Source organism: Hyperoodon ampullatus, assembly GCF_949752795.1.
Source record: "Hyperoodon ampullatus genome assembly, chromosome: 2".
Lineage (NCBI taxonomy): Eukaryota > Metazoa > Chordata > Mammalia > Artiodactyla > Ziphiidae > Hyperoodon > Hyperoodon ampullatus.
This window is the reverse complement of record NC_136915.1, coordinates 21,491,707-21,507,790: the sequence shown is the minus strand read 5'-3', so window position 1 is coordinate 21,507,790 and position 16,084 is coordinate 21,491,707. Positions and strand designations below refer to the sequence as shown.

Genomic DNA, 16,084 nt, shown 5'->3' with positions numbered 1-16,084 from the left:
TGGAAAGAACAGACAGAAAAGGGAAGACAGCTGAGATGACAGACAGAATGGAGGGAATAGACAGACAAATATAGCATCCTGGATGAGGATGGATGGGCAAAGCCAGAAGCTCTTTGGAGGTCATCCCATCATGTTCCTGCCCCCAAGCTCATTGGTGCCCCAAGCCTTTCAGACAATTTAGGGGTGGGTTGGGGGATGGCTGTGCTCACATGAGATCTTCCTGGGGACACTACTTGACCTTCCACCACCTTCTTCCCCTCCCTGGTGAGCCAGAAGAAGGCTGTGAGAGCCCCCAGAGAAGGATGGATGGAAAGGGTGTATGTGGCTACTCACCAGGCAGATTGAGGGCTCCATTCCCAGTAAATAGCAGCAGCAGCAGCAAAAGCCACTGGCTGCCCATCGTTCTGCTGGTTGATGGTCCTGGAGTCTTGGCCCAAACAGGGGAACAGATAGCACTCCAAGACAGTGAAGCACTGCTGGGGTGCCACCTCTCACCTGCCTGCTGAGTGCACCACCCCTGCCCCAGTTGTCCAGACTCCTTCCCAGCAGGCCCCAGGGGGCTTTTCAGGGCTGGAAGCAATGCCAGTGGGAGGGGATGAAGGGTGGAGTTTCCCATCACCTGCAATCAGTGGGCCTCTGGGGATTCCCATTCCAACTGGTGAATATCCCCAAGGCCCCTAGTTGTCAGTCTTTGCTGAACCGCTGGGTAGAACTCTCACACATTTCTTCCACCTTTCCCCTCACACAACATCAGGGAACCTGAGTCTCAGTCATACAGCTGATCTCATCAGTCTCCCAACTCTGGGGCTGAGTGCTGGCCATTTGATTTTAGAGCTGGTGCTCATTCGTATCCTCTTCCGATTGCACAGATGGGGAAAATGAGGCCCAGTGATTTGCCCAAGGATGAGAATCCACCAAGGCAGCTCTTCATAGCGCCCACGACTGCCACAGCTTTCTCAGCCTCTGCATTGCCTGGCTCAGAAACCTGCTGTGGCTCTTTGGTATGAAGCTCCCAAAGAGGTCTCACAGGTCCCAAGTTCTCCACCGGATTTCATTCACCTGACCCTCAAATTCCTCCTGATGCCTTCCAGGAAGCTTCAGTGCTGTTCTCCCCCAGAGAGCCGGCCAGGACCCACACTTCGCCCAGCTATTCTCCATTGATCCAGGATAGAGCTTCCTGTACCTGCATGACTTGGTCGATGGTGACCCCATCAGACTAGAACTCCCCAGAATGAGGACCAGTCTCCTACACCTTCAGACACAGAGCGAGGGTAGGGTGTCTCCTCTCCTTCATAAGAGAGGCACTCCCAACTGTGAGGACCAGATTTTCACCCCCCGAATTTAGGACCCTAAGGGCAGGGATTATATCTCTACCATTAAGTCAACAATTTTCAGGGTGTGGATTTTCTTTCCCATTAGACTGGAAGCTCTGGAGGACAGTCAGTGACTCTCCCATTGGACAAACAGGCTTTTGAGGGGCAAGGCTGCCCCAAGGGTTTGGAGATCCACCACTCAGACACATTGGTCCCAACACAAAAGTTTATTGTTGATACAGATACCTGGCCCCACTGGCTTCACCTTTCTTCTCTCGGTGCTTGGGCCCACTTAGACTCCATCTAGTTCTGGTCTAGCAGGATTCCAGGGATGCCCATCCTTAGGGCAAATCCTGGCTGCCTTGGCCAGCACCCACTTCTGTGCTCATCCTCATGGTAGGGCTCCCACTCTCATCCAGCATCCTTCTCCATCCCAGCTCCTCTGGACCTGGGGCTCACAGGCACAAGCCCTAGAGATGCTGCCCCCTTCCATCCCCAGGCATCTGCCTGGGTGTAAGGGAGAGGATGGGTTCAGGCCAGGATGTGCCAAGTCATGCTAGTGATGCAGAAGATGCAGTGGCTGAGTGTGTGTGCTCATGCCCGTTGGCTCCCGTCCTGCCCTCTCTGCGGCTGGACTTGTGTTTGTTAAGGAGTACATTTGTGTTGGATTCCTGAACCTGCAAACCAAGAGGTCTTCTTGTCAATACCCCCACCCTGACATGGCAGACACCCCCTTACTCCCCTCCTTCAGCTCAACAGCTGTTCATCCAGGCCTGGCAGGAAGTCCTTCACGTCTAACTCTAGCCTGCCGAGTCTGCTCTCCGACCGTGGGAGCTCAGGCCGTGGACATTCACAAGGCTCCCAGTCTGATGGTGTGGGAAGCAGAAAGAAACTAAATAATGTGAGAGAGTGACTTTTTCTCCATAGAATCTTCCTCCCTCAGGAGGCTGCTCCTCTTATGCACCCTAGACAGGACCTGGGGGTCCTATGCCCCCAGTGGGTCCTATGCCCCCAGTGGGCCTGAGTATCTGTCACTAAGCAGGAACTGAACCTCTCAAGTCTCACTAAGAAAGGGTAGGTTTGACGGTGCTGAAGACAGAGATGGCTCAGTGGGTGGAGCCCTATGGGAGGGCCGGGGCCTCCAGAAGAAGGAAAAATTGGAACCTAACCAGATTGGCGGTGACTGCTGGGGTGCTTGGGAGTCTAGGGGGCCGGCCAGATCTTGGAATAGACAGAGACCTTCACTAATGGGGTTGAGGCTGAGCTGGGTGGCGTGGCGAGGTGAGTACCCATTGGGTAGGAGAGGGAAGCTGCACCTTTTCCCTGTTGACGAGCGCGGTGATCAAGTCTTGCTGGCAAGTCATCTCACGGATGGCTATGGAGGACCCGCTCACACTCGACGGGCTCCACGACAAGTGCCTGTGCATCAGCTCCTCCTCCTGTTCCTGGTTGAAGCGGATGGAGCGTACTTCGTCCACTATCCTGAGGGCGGAGGGGTGAGTGCGTTCCGAGGGTGAGGGTTGGAAGGCTGCCTTCCCATCTTTTCCCTAGTGTCCAGCCCCCTTCGCCCTCCCCCTTTACTCTGAGAGAGACCCAGGCCGAGGCTCAAGGCTCTTGTGAGATGCGAGGAACCGGGAGGTCTGGATTCCAGTTCCCTCACCGACAGGCTGGGGAAACCTGGGCAATTCACTTAACCTCTCTGGGCCCCAGGGTCCGCATTATAAAATGGTGAGGGCGTGAGCTTCCCTGGTGGCACAGTGGTTGAGAGTCCGCCTGCCGATGCAGGGGACGCGGGTTCATGGCCCGGTCCGGGAAGATCCCACATGCCGCGGAGCGGCTGGGCCCCGTGAGCCATGGCCGCTGAGCCTGTGCGTCCGGAGCCTGTGCTCCGCAACGGGAGAGGCCACAACAGTGAGAGGCCCGCGTACCGAAAAAAAAAAAAAATGGTGAGGGTTTGAGGCCAGAAGAATCTGAGGCTCCACTCAGCCCTGACTCACGAGACTCGAGGGTACCCCCAGTACCCGCCCTACATGTTGAGCTCATCTCGGATCTCCTTGTACTGCATCAGGTTCTCCTGTATTGCCTCGAGCACCAAGCAAAAGTTGTCGAATGTGTTTTCTGAGAGGTTCGTCGGGAGGCCCTCCATAAACGGCTCCTGGGGGACGCCAGATGTCTCCAAACGGGCGACCACACAGTGCACCAGCGGCAGCTCGTTATTCCCATTTCCCTCCTCGTTGCCTGTCTGGGGAGGGGGAAATGGAGAGGGAAGGACAGCTCAGCCGGCACCCCCTCCCCTTATCCCTTCCTGCTTGGCTTCAGGGAGGATCAGTCTCAGGACACCAGGGTTCTAATGCCCCTTGTTTCAGCTCTAACCAATCTTAGGCTCTCTCCTTTGCTGTGGGAGCTCAACTTGAAATGTGTGAGCTCATCCCTCACCTTTCTGGAAATTCTCACCCCTTTTCAAAACTTAGTGCTTCCCCCACCATTTCACTCCTGATAAATCCTACCCAGCAAACTTCTGAAACCCTATCTACTCTCAAGTCACAGCCCACAGCACTCAACATTTTAGGCAATACTCCACCCTACACTCTCCAGCCTTTCGGAAGCTCTACCCCTGAATGAATAACACTATAGCTAATATTTACTGAGTTCTTAGTATGTGCCAAGTACTGTTCGTTTACCCATGAAATTATCATAATAGCCCTATGAAGTACTATTATCATTTTACAGGAGAAGAAATTGAGGCTTAGATTGGTTAAACGCCCTAAGGTCACTCAGCTGCTTAGATTTTAGTTGCCATAGAACAAGACACCTAGGAACTCCACACCCCTCAGAAGCCCCCGTTGCTGAGTTGGCCGTGGGCAATGCTGCCTCTGCATCTCAGGCTTGGCTTTCTTCAGGCCCTCTCGTGTGCGCGTGCACACAAACACACATGCTCAATTCAGCACTCATATACACTCTGCCTCTCCCCCCTCTGCCCTCCCCGTCTCACTCACCTCACTGAAGGCTATTTGATGCGGTTGACCCTGTTCGTCTGCCTTTATCATTTGCTCCAGATTGGTGGTCACCACGACGACCAACAGGTTGATGCCAATGAAGGCACCGACGGTGATGAAGATGGCAAAGTAGATGGCGCCCCCAATCTCCACTCCGTACTCCCTTGTCTCCATCCTGGAGATGGCAGTCAGGGGCCCTATCACCTCCCTGGCCCTTTGGGCCTCAGTTTCCTCATCTGTGAAATGGGGAAATTATCTCAAGGCCCACTGGGACTTCTGCTGCCTCTCTGCTGTTGTGGAGCTCTAATGCCTTACTCCTAATTGTCCCCGCAGCTGCTCTTTACTGAGCACCAGCTGTACTGCCAGACAGTGGGCGGTCCTCAAGCCAGCCCTGCAAGGTAGGGATTTGTATGTCAGCATTATCGAATTTAATCTATTGGCCATGTTCTTTAGTCATGTCGTTCTTATTATAAAAAGTAATTCAAGCTCATTATAGAAAGATCAGAAGGAAAATATACAGGAAAAAAATCCCACTCACTGTTAATACCTATTGTAAATCTCCCATAAAATACTTTCCCAAATAATAGTTTTCTCTCTCTTGCTATGCGTGTGTGTGCATGTGTGTGCACACAGTGCCAGTCTCTACTAATTCTCACAGCAATCCATGACACGGTTAATAATCCCCAGTTGACAGATGAGGAAACTGAGGCTCATACGGCTGCATGGCTAGTGCAGTGGGGCAGACTCAAGACCCCAGGCCACCTTTATTGCACACTCCATGATTTTTCCACTACCTACATCATAATGGGTAGTGAGTGCAGAAGCCCCTTTACCAACTGGGCTTCTACTCTCACACGAAGAAGATAAAAAGAAAATCACTCAGGGGGACCCACTCCCTGGAGTGGACTGGAAACAAATAGGGTTTAGGCTTAATGGGAAAGAGGTAAAGAACAGAACCCAGGTAGCCATCTGTGGCCAATAATGACCTTGGGCAGTGGGTCTCAATGAATAAATGAGACCCTAAGTTCTCAGGAGTCCAGGCAGTTTGGTGGGCTCCAGTGTGGGCTGGGAGGCTGCCTTGGAACCCTAGATGCAACCACAGACCTGCTCCCTTGCCCGAGGCCTAGCTGCCCAGCTGCTGAGCATAATGGGAGAAATCTCCATGAATAGCCTGCAGTGGGACCTTGAATGGGTGGAGTTTTCATTGGGATGACTCTTCAAGTAGACTACAAACCCAGAGCCCTCAGCTCCAGGGAGTCTGCTTTTCTCCAGTTTAAAGCCCCAGGCATCCCCCTCCTGCTGTGCCGTCCTCATCCCAAGCCCTGGAGCCGCACTCCCGCCCAAGAGCCTGTCTCCCTCCCCAGTCAGTTTTTTGCCCCTGGGAGCCCAGCCCCTCCCTGCTTAGCTCGCCTGGACTGGTCCCCCCAACCCTGGAAGCCCCATGGGCACTCACTGAAAGTCACTGTAGATGTCCACCCAGCCATCCTGGGTGATGCAGACGAAGAGGGTATACAGGGCAACCTGCATGTTCTGGAAATGCTTGGGCACGAACGCACCAAAGAGAGTGACCCCAAATACTGAGAACACCTGCCAGAGAGACCAGAGACCGCCCGGACTTCACCCGAGGGACTTGGGGACAGGACATGCAAATGAGCTGCCAGGGGAGTCACAGGGCTTCAGGCCCATAGCCTCTCCTCTTCTCCAGACACCCTGTATCCCCAGGGACCTAGGGGCCTGTTCAGGGAAGGGGAGTAGCCGGGGGCAGGGGAGGGCACTGACCAGCATGAAGAAGAGGATGAGGGCCATGATGTTGGCCATGTCGGGCACTGACTGCAGGATGACACGGATGATCCGGGCCAGGGGCTCCACCGCCATGCACACGTGCACGAGACGAAGTGCCCTGTGGCAGAGCCTCTCAGGGGGTGCCCCTCGGCCCTTCCCAGACCCCTCCTCCTCACCGTCCCCCCATCTGCCCAGAAAGGCAGAGCTGATCCCCACCGGGTAACAACCCCTTCCTCTCTTTCCCCGGGTCCAGACAGGTCCCTTCCTTTCTCAGAGTTCCCAGCTTACCTGAGGGTGTAGGTGATAGAGATGGCACTGAGTTCATTAACGAAGAACCCCACGAGCAAGATAAAGATGATAAGGAAGTTGAGGATGTTCCAGCCGTCCTGGGGGGTGGGCCAGCCCCAGCAGGGTCTGTCAGGCGCAGCCCATGGGTTCATCCTGGGTCTGCCCTCCCTACACCCCAAGGATGGGGCACTCAATGGTCCTCTCGAAGCAGGGCCAGTCATCTGCCATCCACTGCTGTTACTCATCCTGCTGTTGCCCCAAACATGCCACAAAACATGCATGCGCTCGCTGTCTCATACATGTGTCAATAGCCAAGTGCAGTGTCTGAAGCACACAGTGGAGTCTCTCACATATACACAGCCAGCTCCTAAGCTGAGTGCCCACCTTGGCTAGTGCGCTGCTGACAATGGCCTTGCCCTGCAGTTAGGCGACCTGAGAGTGTTTGGATGCTCCAACTTTGTGTGACACACACTACAATTAATAATAAAATGAAAATAAATACTGATTAAAACATTAAGGGGGCTTCCCTGGTGGCGCAGTGGTTGAGAGTCCGCCTGCCGATGCAGGGGACACAGGTTCGTGCCCTGGTCCGGGAAGATCCCACATGACACGGAGCGGCTGGGCCCGTGAACCATGCCCGCTGAGCCTGCGCGTCCGGAGCCTGTGCTCCGCAACGGGAGAGGCTGCAACAGTGAGAGGCCCGCGTACGGCAAAAAAAAAAGAAAAAACAACATTAAGAAACAGTGCTTCAATAGTCAGGTCAGAGGTGAACTAACTCTCACTGTGGAAGAAAGGCACATTTTGCAAGCCCTTTGTCCAATATGGCACAAACTCTTTTAGAATAGGGATGGAGGAAGGAAGTTCATGTGTATGACAAATTTGAGCACAACCACTACAGAGGAGAATTCGCTCTAATAAACAATCCGCATTTACCTTTGACCAGTGATCCCACTTCTCGAAATCCGACCCACACAAACTCTAGTACAAGTACAAAATGACATTCGTAGAAGGCTGAAAATAACCAAAGTGTTCAGCAATTGGGACACTGGTTGAATAAACTACTGCACGTTCATTCAGTGGAGTACAGAATAATGAGAAAGGTCTCCATGTACTGATATAGAAAGATCCATTAAGTGACAAAAAGGAAAGTGCAGAACAGTGTTTACAATATGCTACTGTTAGGAAAGGGAAGACTAAAAATATGTACATATTTGCTTATGATTGCAAAATAAACACTAGGAGGATAAACAAGAGATTATAAATAATGAAGATTATCTGAAGAGGGTGTGGGTGAGGGAAAGGGATGAAGGGTCAGGAGTGGGAACAAGAATTCTGTGTGTGCCTTTCAATACAGTCTTTTTTTTTTTTAATTGTAGTATAGTTGCTTTACAGTATTGTGTTGGTTTCTGCTGTACAGCAAAGTGAATCAGCCACACGTACACATATATCCCCTCTTCCTTGGATTTCCTTCACATTTAGGTCACCACAGAGCACCGAGTAGAGTTCCCTGTGCCATACAGTCTGTTCTCATTAGTTATCTGTTTTATACATAGTAGTATATATATGTCAATCCCAATCTCCCAATCCATCCCACCACCCCCCCTTCCCTGCTTGGTATCCATTCATTTGTTCTCTACGTCCATGTCTCTATTTCTGCTTTGCAAATAAGTTCATTTCTACCATTTTTCTAGATTCCACATATATGTGTTAATGTTTTTTTCTTTCTGACTTACTTCATTCTATATGACAGTCTCTCAATAGTTTTGACCAATATGTAGCTGCATTAAATATTCAAAAAATGATTTTTAATGGAGAAAAAGTTCTTAAATTTATTAGGCAGTCCAATAAACACAAGCCCTCCCGGTGTTTCACATTCAAAGTGTCGGTGCCTAAACATACACAGGGAGACACAAGTCTGCCTGTCTACAGATCCATCCCTCTATCCATTCAGTATTAAGCTCCTACTATATTCCACACCTCAAATCAGATCCTGAAGATATAGGATTTCTGCCCTGCTCGGCTCACAGACTATTTTGAGGGAGGTGGATAGACAGTAAATTTTAACTCCAGGTGAGAGGTGAGTACAAAGCATTAGGGAGACAGAGCAACAACTAACCTAGCCTGGGAGAGACAGGAAGACTTCCTGGAAGAGAAGACATCTGCAAGAGTCTTAAGCTGTAAGTAGGAGGAAAGCAAGTGAGTAAGTGGCAAAGAGATTTTGTAGACTAGGGGTCAGCATGGGCATGAGGTGAGAAACAGCAGTGTGTGTGTGTGTGTGTGTGTGTGCGCGCATGCACTTGAAAGTGTGTGTTGGGGAATGCCACTACAAGCAGCTTGATGTAGCTGGAATACCCAAGGGTAAGGCCAGGAGTGATGAGGCTGCAAAAGCAAGCAAGAGCCACATCATGGAAGGCCTTAAGCACAGTGAGGCATTTAGCCCTGATCCTATAAACGACAGGGAGCCACTGGAGTAGTTTAAGGGTACTTTGTCTTGGGCCTTCGGAAAATTACTTTGATGGCAGGTGGGGTACGCAGGAAGCCATAGCAACATCCTGGTCAGAGAAGACAAAGTAAGAGCTAGAACAGGGATAGCAGAGATGCAGAGGCAGCAAGAAATCTGAGAAATATTTAGGTGGTGAAATAGTAATTAATGGGCTGTGGAGGTAAGGAGAGGGAGGAGTCACACAAGGGCCATAGAAAAGGGGGCACTGGGGGCAAAACTCTGGGGATCCCCACGTGCCTGGGTAATATTTGAGATATTAACTTGCAGACTTTCCTCCCTCCCCCGCATTCTCCCTTTCCATCTACCCATTCAACAGGGAGCAGTCCTTGTACACTGGGACCAGGGGAGGGGTTGGGGGTGGGGAAGGAGACAGCAGAGGGCCTCTAACAAGCCCTGGCTTTTGGCCCTGGGAGGCTGGCCCCAGATGAAGGTTAGGGTTTGGGACATTAGTTCTCAGCCATTAGTTCTGGAGGGTGGTTTTGCCTTCCAGAGGACATCTGGCAATGTCTGGGGACATCCTTGATTGTCACAGGTAGGAGGGTGCTAATGGCATCTAATGGGTAGAGGCCAGGAATGCTGCTAAACATCCTACAATGCACAGGACAGTCCCCCAACAACAGAATTATCCAGGCCAACATGTCAACTGTGCCAAGGTTGAGAAATCTTGTCCTTGATAGGACAAGCAGAGTGGCTTGGAAGAACAGAAGTTTCTCAGGCTTGCTCCAGTTCCCTTGTGCTAATGAAACGCTGGAGCTTAGCTTTGAAAGTGCAGCCCCCTTGAAAGTGCAGGCCTTCCTAACTGCTAAAAGTGAGGCAGGCTGGGACCTGGGACCCTTGGCTGCAGTGCTTGCACCTGATACACGACTCCTGGAGCAACAAAATACAAAGAAACTATAAGGGACTAAAAATAACTGCCCGCATGAGCAGCTGGGGCAAATTATGGATAAAAAGATACAAAAGGTCCAAATGCCACTTCTGAAGAGCAGGGAGCAAAGGCAGGGGGTTGGGATCAAAAGCAGGGTACTGTGCATGCCCCTTGCACACAACATCACCAAAGGGGTGGGCAAACCACCCAAGCCACAAGCTCATCCCCCCTCCGAAGCGAGTGAGCAAGGGAATTTGTTACTTGTTCTCTCTCCCCCCTGCTGCAGCAGGGGCCCCAATAAAGCCTTGCCTGAATTTCTTGTCTGGCCTCTGATCAGTTTCTATTAATTAAGGAGGCCAAGAACCCTGGCGGGTAACAAAAGAAATCTCACGTCTACAGGAAGGAAGAAATGTTCTCTCTTATGCAACAGATGTCTGCCTGTAACCTAGAGCTAGTTCTGAAAAATTGGTGCATTAAAATATTCACAAAAAGCATGGTACCTATTCTCCTCTCCAGTGTGAGACATGTAAATATGCACCATCCTATTATATTTTCTGTTAATAAACATCCTCCCAAGTGTTGTTTTCACAAAGCAGTCTTTAAGACATCTGGGGCTTCCCTGGTGGCACAGTGGTTAAGAATCCGCCCGCCAATACAGGGGACACGGGTTCGAGCCCTGGTCCGGGAAGATCCCACATGCCGCGGAGCAACGAAGCCTGTTCACCACAACTACTGAGCCTGTGCTCTAGAGTCCGTGCTCCGCAACAAGAGGAGCCACCGCAATGAGAAGCCTGTGCACCGCAAAGAAGAGTAGCCCCTGCTCGCCGCAACTAGAGAAAGCCCGTGTGCAGCAACGAAGACCCAACACAGCCAAAAATAAATAAATAAATAAATAAATTTATATTAAAAAAAAGACATCTGGACTTCAGAAATATTGTTCTAGGTTCTACATTCTGTGTTCTATGAAGTGACACCTCTAAGCCCTGGAAAGCTTGTAATTCTAATTGGTTTTCCTGGTAAAGGTATTTAAATGATGATTCCTTTTTATGAAACGTATAAAAATCTGATAGGTGTTTTTTTTAAAGCCTCTTCTTGCACATGCCCAAAGACAAGATAAATCCCTTGTCTCCAGAAATCCCTTGACTCTAGAAGTCCTATTCAAACAAAGAATTTGAGTCTTTGTCTCATTTTATGTAATGTTAAGATCTGTTCCCACCCAGACAGCTTTTTGATAACCTCCAGAAGAGGGGTAGGCAAACTATAGCCCAAGAGTCAAATTGACCAGCAGCCCCTCTTTCTAAAGACCCTCAGGTTTAGAATGGCTTTTATATTTTTAAATGGTTAGGGGGAAAATCAAAAGAAGAATACTGTTTTGTGATGTGAAAATTACATAAAGTTCAAATTTTAGTATTCACAAATAAAACTGATATGGAACATAGCCATGCTCATTTGTCTATGTACCGTCTATGGCTGCTTTTGTGCTCTCACAGCAGAAGTGAGTGTTTGCAACAGAGACTGTATGGTCCACAAAGCTTAAAATATTTAAGCTTAAAATGTTTATCTGGCCCTTGTGAAAATTAATAAAGGAAAACGTCACTACAATGGAATTGGGAGGCCAAAAGGGGGAGCTCTCACGCAGTATCACTGGATGTCAATTACAGGAAGAATTGTCAATTACAGACTTCAACAGAAAAATCTCAAAGGGGAAAGAATCATCAATTACAGGCCCCAACAGGAAAAGATGTACATTGCATCTCCTACAAGAAATCAACTATTCCAGCAACTCAGCCAATGAGAGACCATCATCACCCTGATCTCTCACTTTTCTCCAGTAGATTTTGGTTCAGAACAACCCTTCCCAACTTCCTCCTTTTTCTCTATAAAATAACATTCCTCTCCATTGTCTGTTGGACTAGCCTTTGGCTTTTGCTGTAGTTTGCTAGTCCTGATTTGCGATTCCTCTGCTATTCCCAAATAAACCCTTTTTTGCTGGTAAAATAACTGACTGTTTTATTCTTAAGGTCAACACCCTTTACAGAAAATCTTTGCTGACCCCTGCTCTTGAACCCTGTAAGTTAAGGTGGTTACTCTCAACTGTATTTCTCCAATAAGGAAATCAAGGTTTGCCCAAGATCGCAGAACTAGGGAAGGCTGGGTCAGGAATTGGAACCCCGGGAGGCTGCACTTTGAGTACAAATTACTTTCTGCTCCATCACAGACATCTCAGAAGTAGTTAGTTTCTCCTTCTGCATGAGCACACATGCACACACATGCACACACACCCCTCCCCCTGTGCACCTTGCAGGGCCAGGTGCACAGGGATGGGGAGGGGGATGGGGTGGGGATGGGAGGAATAGATGTGATGGCAGGGAGGGCCCAGGATCTCACCTTCCAGAAAATCCAGAAGCCATTTAACCAGCCGAGGAGAACTTCACAGATAAGGATAGTCAGCACAATGTCATCTATGGTAGAGAACAACTCATAGTGTTTCTACATGGAAGACAGAGAAAAGGAAGGGCAGAGAGGTGAGTAAGGGGGGTGGCAAGACCAGGGAGAGAGCATGTCTGCAGGGGAGGGGAAGCCCAGGTTCTTACTGCTCTTCATCCTCAGCATCTTTGTAGGACCATGCTAAGACCACAAATGTATTATTTCATGTTACCATCACCATCGTCCTATGAAGTAGGTTTTATTTCCATCTTGCACTTGATGGGAACCTCAGAGAGGTGCCCAAGGTCAGACAGTTAATGATAAAGACTGTTGTCTGACTACAAACCCTTGTTCTTAACCTCTAGAGTAGGAAAAGGGAGGTGGAGAAAGGCAGAACAGACTCCAGGATTGGGAGGAAAAGACCTGGCCCTTGAGATGGAGGACACCAAGGCCCATCCTTGCTTCTCTGATTGTCCCAACCACTCCTGCTGCTCCAGCTCCCAAATCCCCCCCAGACAGGCCTGACCAAACTCCTGGGTATCCCCCTACTCACGGGTCCAAGACATGTTCCCTGGGTGGATGGATTGATGGGTGGATCCATGACTTTGAATTCTGTTTAAAACCCAACTCACGTTCACGCAATCTCCTGTTAAGCTGTGACTCTGCTATAGTTTGGGACATGAACAGCTCCCAGCCCCTGACTCTACCCTGGCAGTTACCAAAGTCACCTGGACTCCTCCCTTTCCTCACCTCCATGGCCCACAGACTCAGTGCTTCAAGCCTCTTGCTCCCCACACCTTGCCACCAACCCCATCCACCAGCCAATGCGAGGCTGGGCAGAGTTTCTTCTTCTTCTTTTTTTTTTTTTTGGCCACACCACGCAGCATGTGGGATCTTAGTTCCCCGACCAGGGATCGAACCCAGGCCCCCTGCAGTGGAAGCGTGGAGTCCTAACCACTGGACCACCAGGGAATTCTCTAGGCAGAGCCTCTGAAACTCAGATGGGAGCTAAAGTTTATGGGCTTCCAGCCTGTTCCAAATTCCAAAGGGCATCATGGGCCAGGGACGTCTGCCTACAACAAGGAAGGGCTTTCTTTCCCTTCATCTTTCCCTTCAGCTCTACCCCACTGGCCACTGGTGGCAATAGGCTCTCCTTACTATTTATTGAAAGAGCTTCCTAAACAGTCCCCCTGCCTTCTCCAAGTCATGAACATCTGTGGCTAAATCAGAGTTGCCTTCTCCACCCACAAAGCTTCCATGGTCCCCTATGGCCCGCAGGGTGAGGTTCAAAACCAGTCTGGCATTCACAAGTCTCTAGGATTTGACCTTCATGGGCACATACCCTATATCAGGGATTTTAGCATTTTTGACTGGGACTCAAAGAAATATATTTTACATTTTACACCATAATGCTTTCTCTCCCTCTCCCCTCCTCCCCTCCCTCCCTCTCCCCCACTACAACTTCTACTTCATTCTTTTTCATTTTATTTCATTCTACTTCAAAATGCTGCTATCTACACTCTGAACACATTTCATGAGCCATTGATGGGTTTTGATCTGCCCTCTAGTCCATGCATTCTGCAAACCTTGGCAATTGGGTTTCTGCCTCCACCACATCAGAAGCAGCTCTTGTCAAGGTCACAAGAGCTAAACAAGGGATGCTTCAGAGTCCTTTCCTTGCCTTGTCTCCTAGCCACACCTGACCCTGTGCCTGCTTCCTTGGTAATGTGCTCTCCTGGGGTTCCTCCCAGTCCTCTGGCCACTCCTCCTAAGCATCCTTTGGCATCTCCTCCTCTATTTTCTGCCCTCTACTTGGAGGCTCTCCTCAGAGCTCTGTCTTGGTCCTCTTCTCAGAGCTCTGTCTTGGTCCTCTCCTCACTCAACACTCTCTCCAGCCAACCTCATCCATTCCTTGAGCTTCGGCAACCACCCACCTAGATGCCAGTCACTCTCACGTTGCCATACTTTAAACCCTGGCTTTCCTGGATAAACAACAAGTCCTACTGTATAGCACAGGGAACTATACAATATCCTATGATAAACCACAAAGGAAAAAATATAAAAAAAGAATGTGTATATATATATATATATATATATAACTGAATCACTTTGCTGTACAGCAGAAATTAACTCAACATTGTAAATCAACTATACTTCAATTAAAAAATAAAAGTAAAGTAAAATAAAATAAACATTGGCTTTCCAATGACATAGGATAAAACCCATCCTCTTTAACAAAACTTAAAGACCCTGTGTGATCTGGCTGCTGACCACCTCTCTGAACTCATCAGTCACCACACTAGACATTTTAAAAATATTGATCTTCAATAGCACAATTCATGTATGTGGTAGACTCCTTGTAAGAAATTAAAACATCAAGGGTAAGACCCAAGCCATAGCAAGCTTCAAGCTGGACACACAGAACTCACTTCCATGCTGTTTGTTCTGCCCAAAACACTCTTCTCCACCTCTCTCTGCCTGGCTAACTCCTATTCATTCTTTGCTCTCTGCTTAAATGTCCCTTTCTCCAGGAAGCCTTCCCTGACCCCCAGATTAGGGTCAATGCCTCCTTTGAGCTTCCACATACTCTGTGACACTCAGGCATTTGGAATGATATGTCTGTCTATCTGAGACAGAACTGGGTCTGTTGTGTCCATACCTGGCACTGAGTGCAGTATCTGGTACAGAGTGATTCTCACTTAGTGGCTATTGATTAAAATGGGATACCCTTCCCCATAAGGCACCCATTTGCCTGCCTCTGCTCACACCATTTTTCTCTTGCCCTTCCTCTGCAAATCCAATGCATTTCTCAAAGCTGGGTCCCCCCAACCACGAAGTCTTCCTTGATCTCTAGGAAAGTCAGCACTGACAGGCCCTTGAAGAGCATCCAATCCAACCATCATGAACAGATGAGGAACCTGAGGCCCAGAGAGGGAAGTGGCTTGCCCAGGCCCCTGTTAGATCAGTGGGGTCAGAGGTCAGGCTGGAGTCCCACCTGGCCAAGAACGGAGTTAGTGCGGAGAGCGATGGTGATGGCGTTGACCACCAGCAGCACGGCCAGCAGCAGCTGGAAGGCCGGGTGTCGGAGCAGCTTCTTGACATACATGCGAGTGATGAACTCCTGCGTGTCCCAGGCATCCTGGGAGAGGGCGGGGGACCTTCCTTCAGGCAGGTGTCACCATAGGAGGCCTCTGCCTGGAAGTTTGCTCTCAGTAAATAGGGACCCTTGGGGGCCACTCTTGGGAAAGAAGTTGCCTGAGAAGGGATCATGGAACAGGGGCCTCAATGTAGAGGTCACTACCTAAATGGCCACTAAAAGCGGGTCACTGCTGGGTGGTCTTTGTTGGGGTCATTGTAAGGGAGACTCTTTTGGGGTCTCTGCTGGGGAGTGGCTGTCATTATATAGGGGCTCCTGTAGGGGCACAGCCGGGTGGTTACTAACATACCATGGAGGGGGTGGTCACTGCAGGGATCACAGCTGGGACATTTAGAAGGCAGAAGGGGCAGTGGTATTCTGAGGGCCGGTTGCCCCATAGACACAGCTGCACAAGGGTCACTGTGGGGGTGAGGACTGCTGCAGGCCCCCCGACAGGCTGCAGGCCCGGCCTCGGCCTTACCTTACTGCTGGTGATATCTCGGCGGTTGATGAGCATTTGCTCCTCTGGCTGGAGGTAGGGCTCGTGAGCGGCCCTCTGCAAGGGTGAGGAGAGGGCCCATCAGTGCAGCCACTGCCCCTCCGGACTCAGTATGGTCCTCCAGTGCCCCGTCCCGCCCCAGGATGCCCAGCTTGGGCAGGGCAGCCAGGCAGGTACCACCTACCATGTGGTTCAAAGGCTTGATATAGGTGGTGTCGGTCCAGTGCTGCCACCAGGTCCTCTGGTTATCCGCCATAGTTGCTCAGTCCCTCCCA

At 50.1% G+C, this 16,084-nt stretch overlaps 1 protein-coding gene across 1 annotated transcript; it reads right to left on the bottom strand.

Moving 5' to 3' along the window:
- Nucleotides 1-1,864: 1,864 nt before the first annotated feature.
- CATSPER4 (cation channel sperm associated 4) lies at nucleotides 1,865-16,065 on the bottom strand (the record flags this gene model as incomplete). The annotated part of the gene is made up of 11 exons (XM_079720251.1): nucleotides 1,865-1,990; nucleotides 2,630-2,795; nucleotides 3,344-3,555; nucleotides 4,310-4,484; nucleotides 5,763-5,896; nucleotides 6,089-6,209; nucleotides 6,380-6,477; nucleotides 12,136-12,237; nucleotides 15,170-15,313; nucleotides 15,792-15,866; nucleotides 15,994-16,065. The coding sequence occupies 11 exons, from the start codon at nucleotides 16,063-16,065 to the stop codon at nucleotides 1,865-1,867; spliced, it is 1,425 nt and encodes a 474-aa protein (XP_079576377.1).
- Between the last annotated feature and the right edge of the window lie 19 nt (nucleotides 16,066-16,084).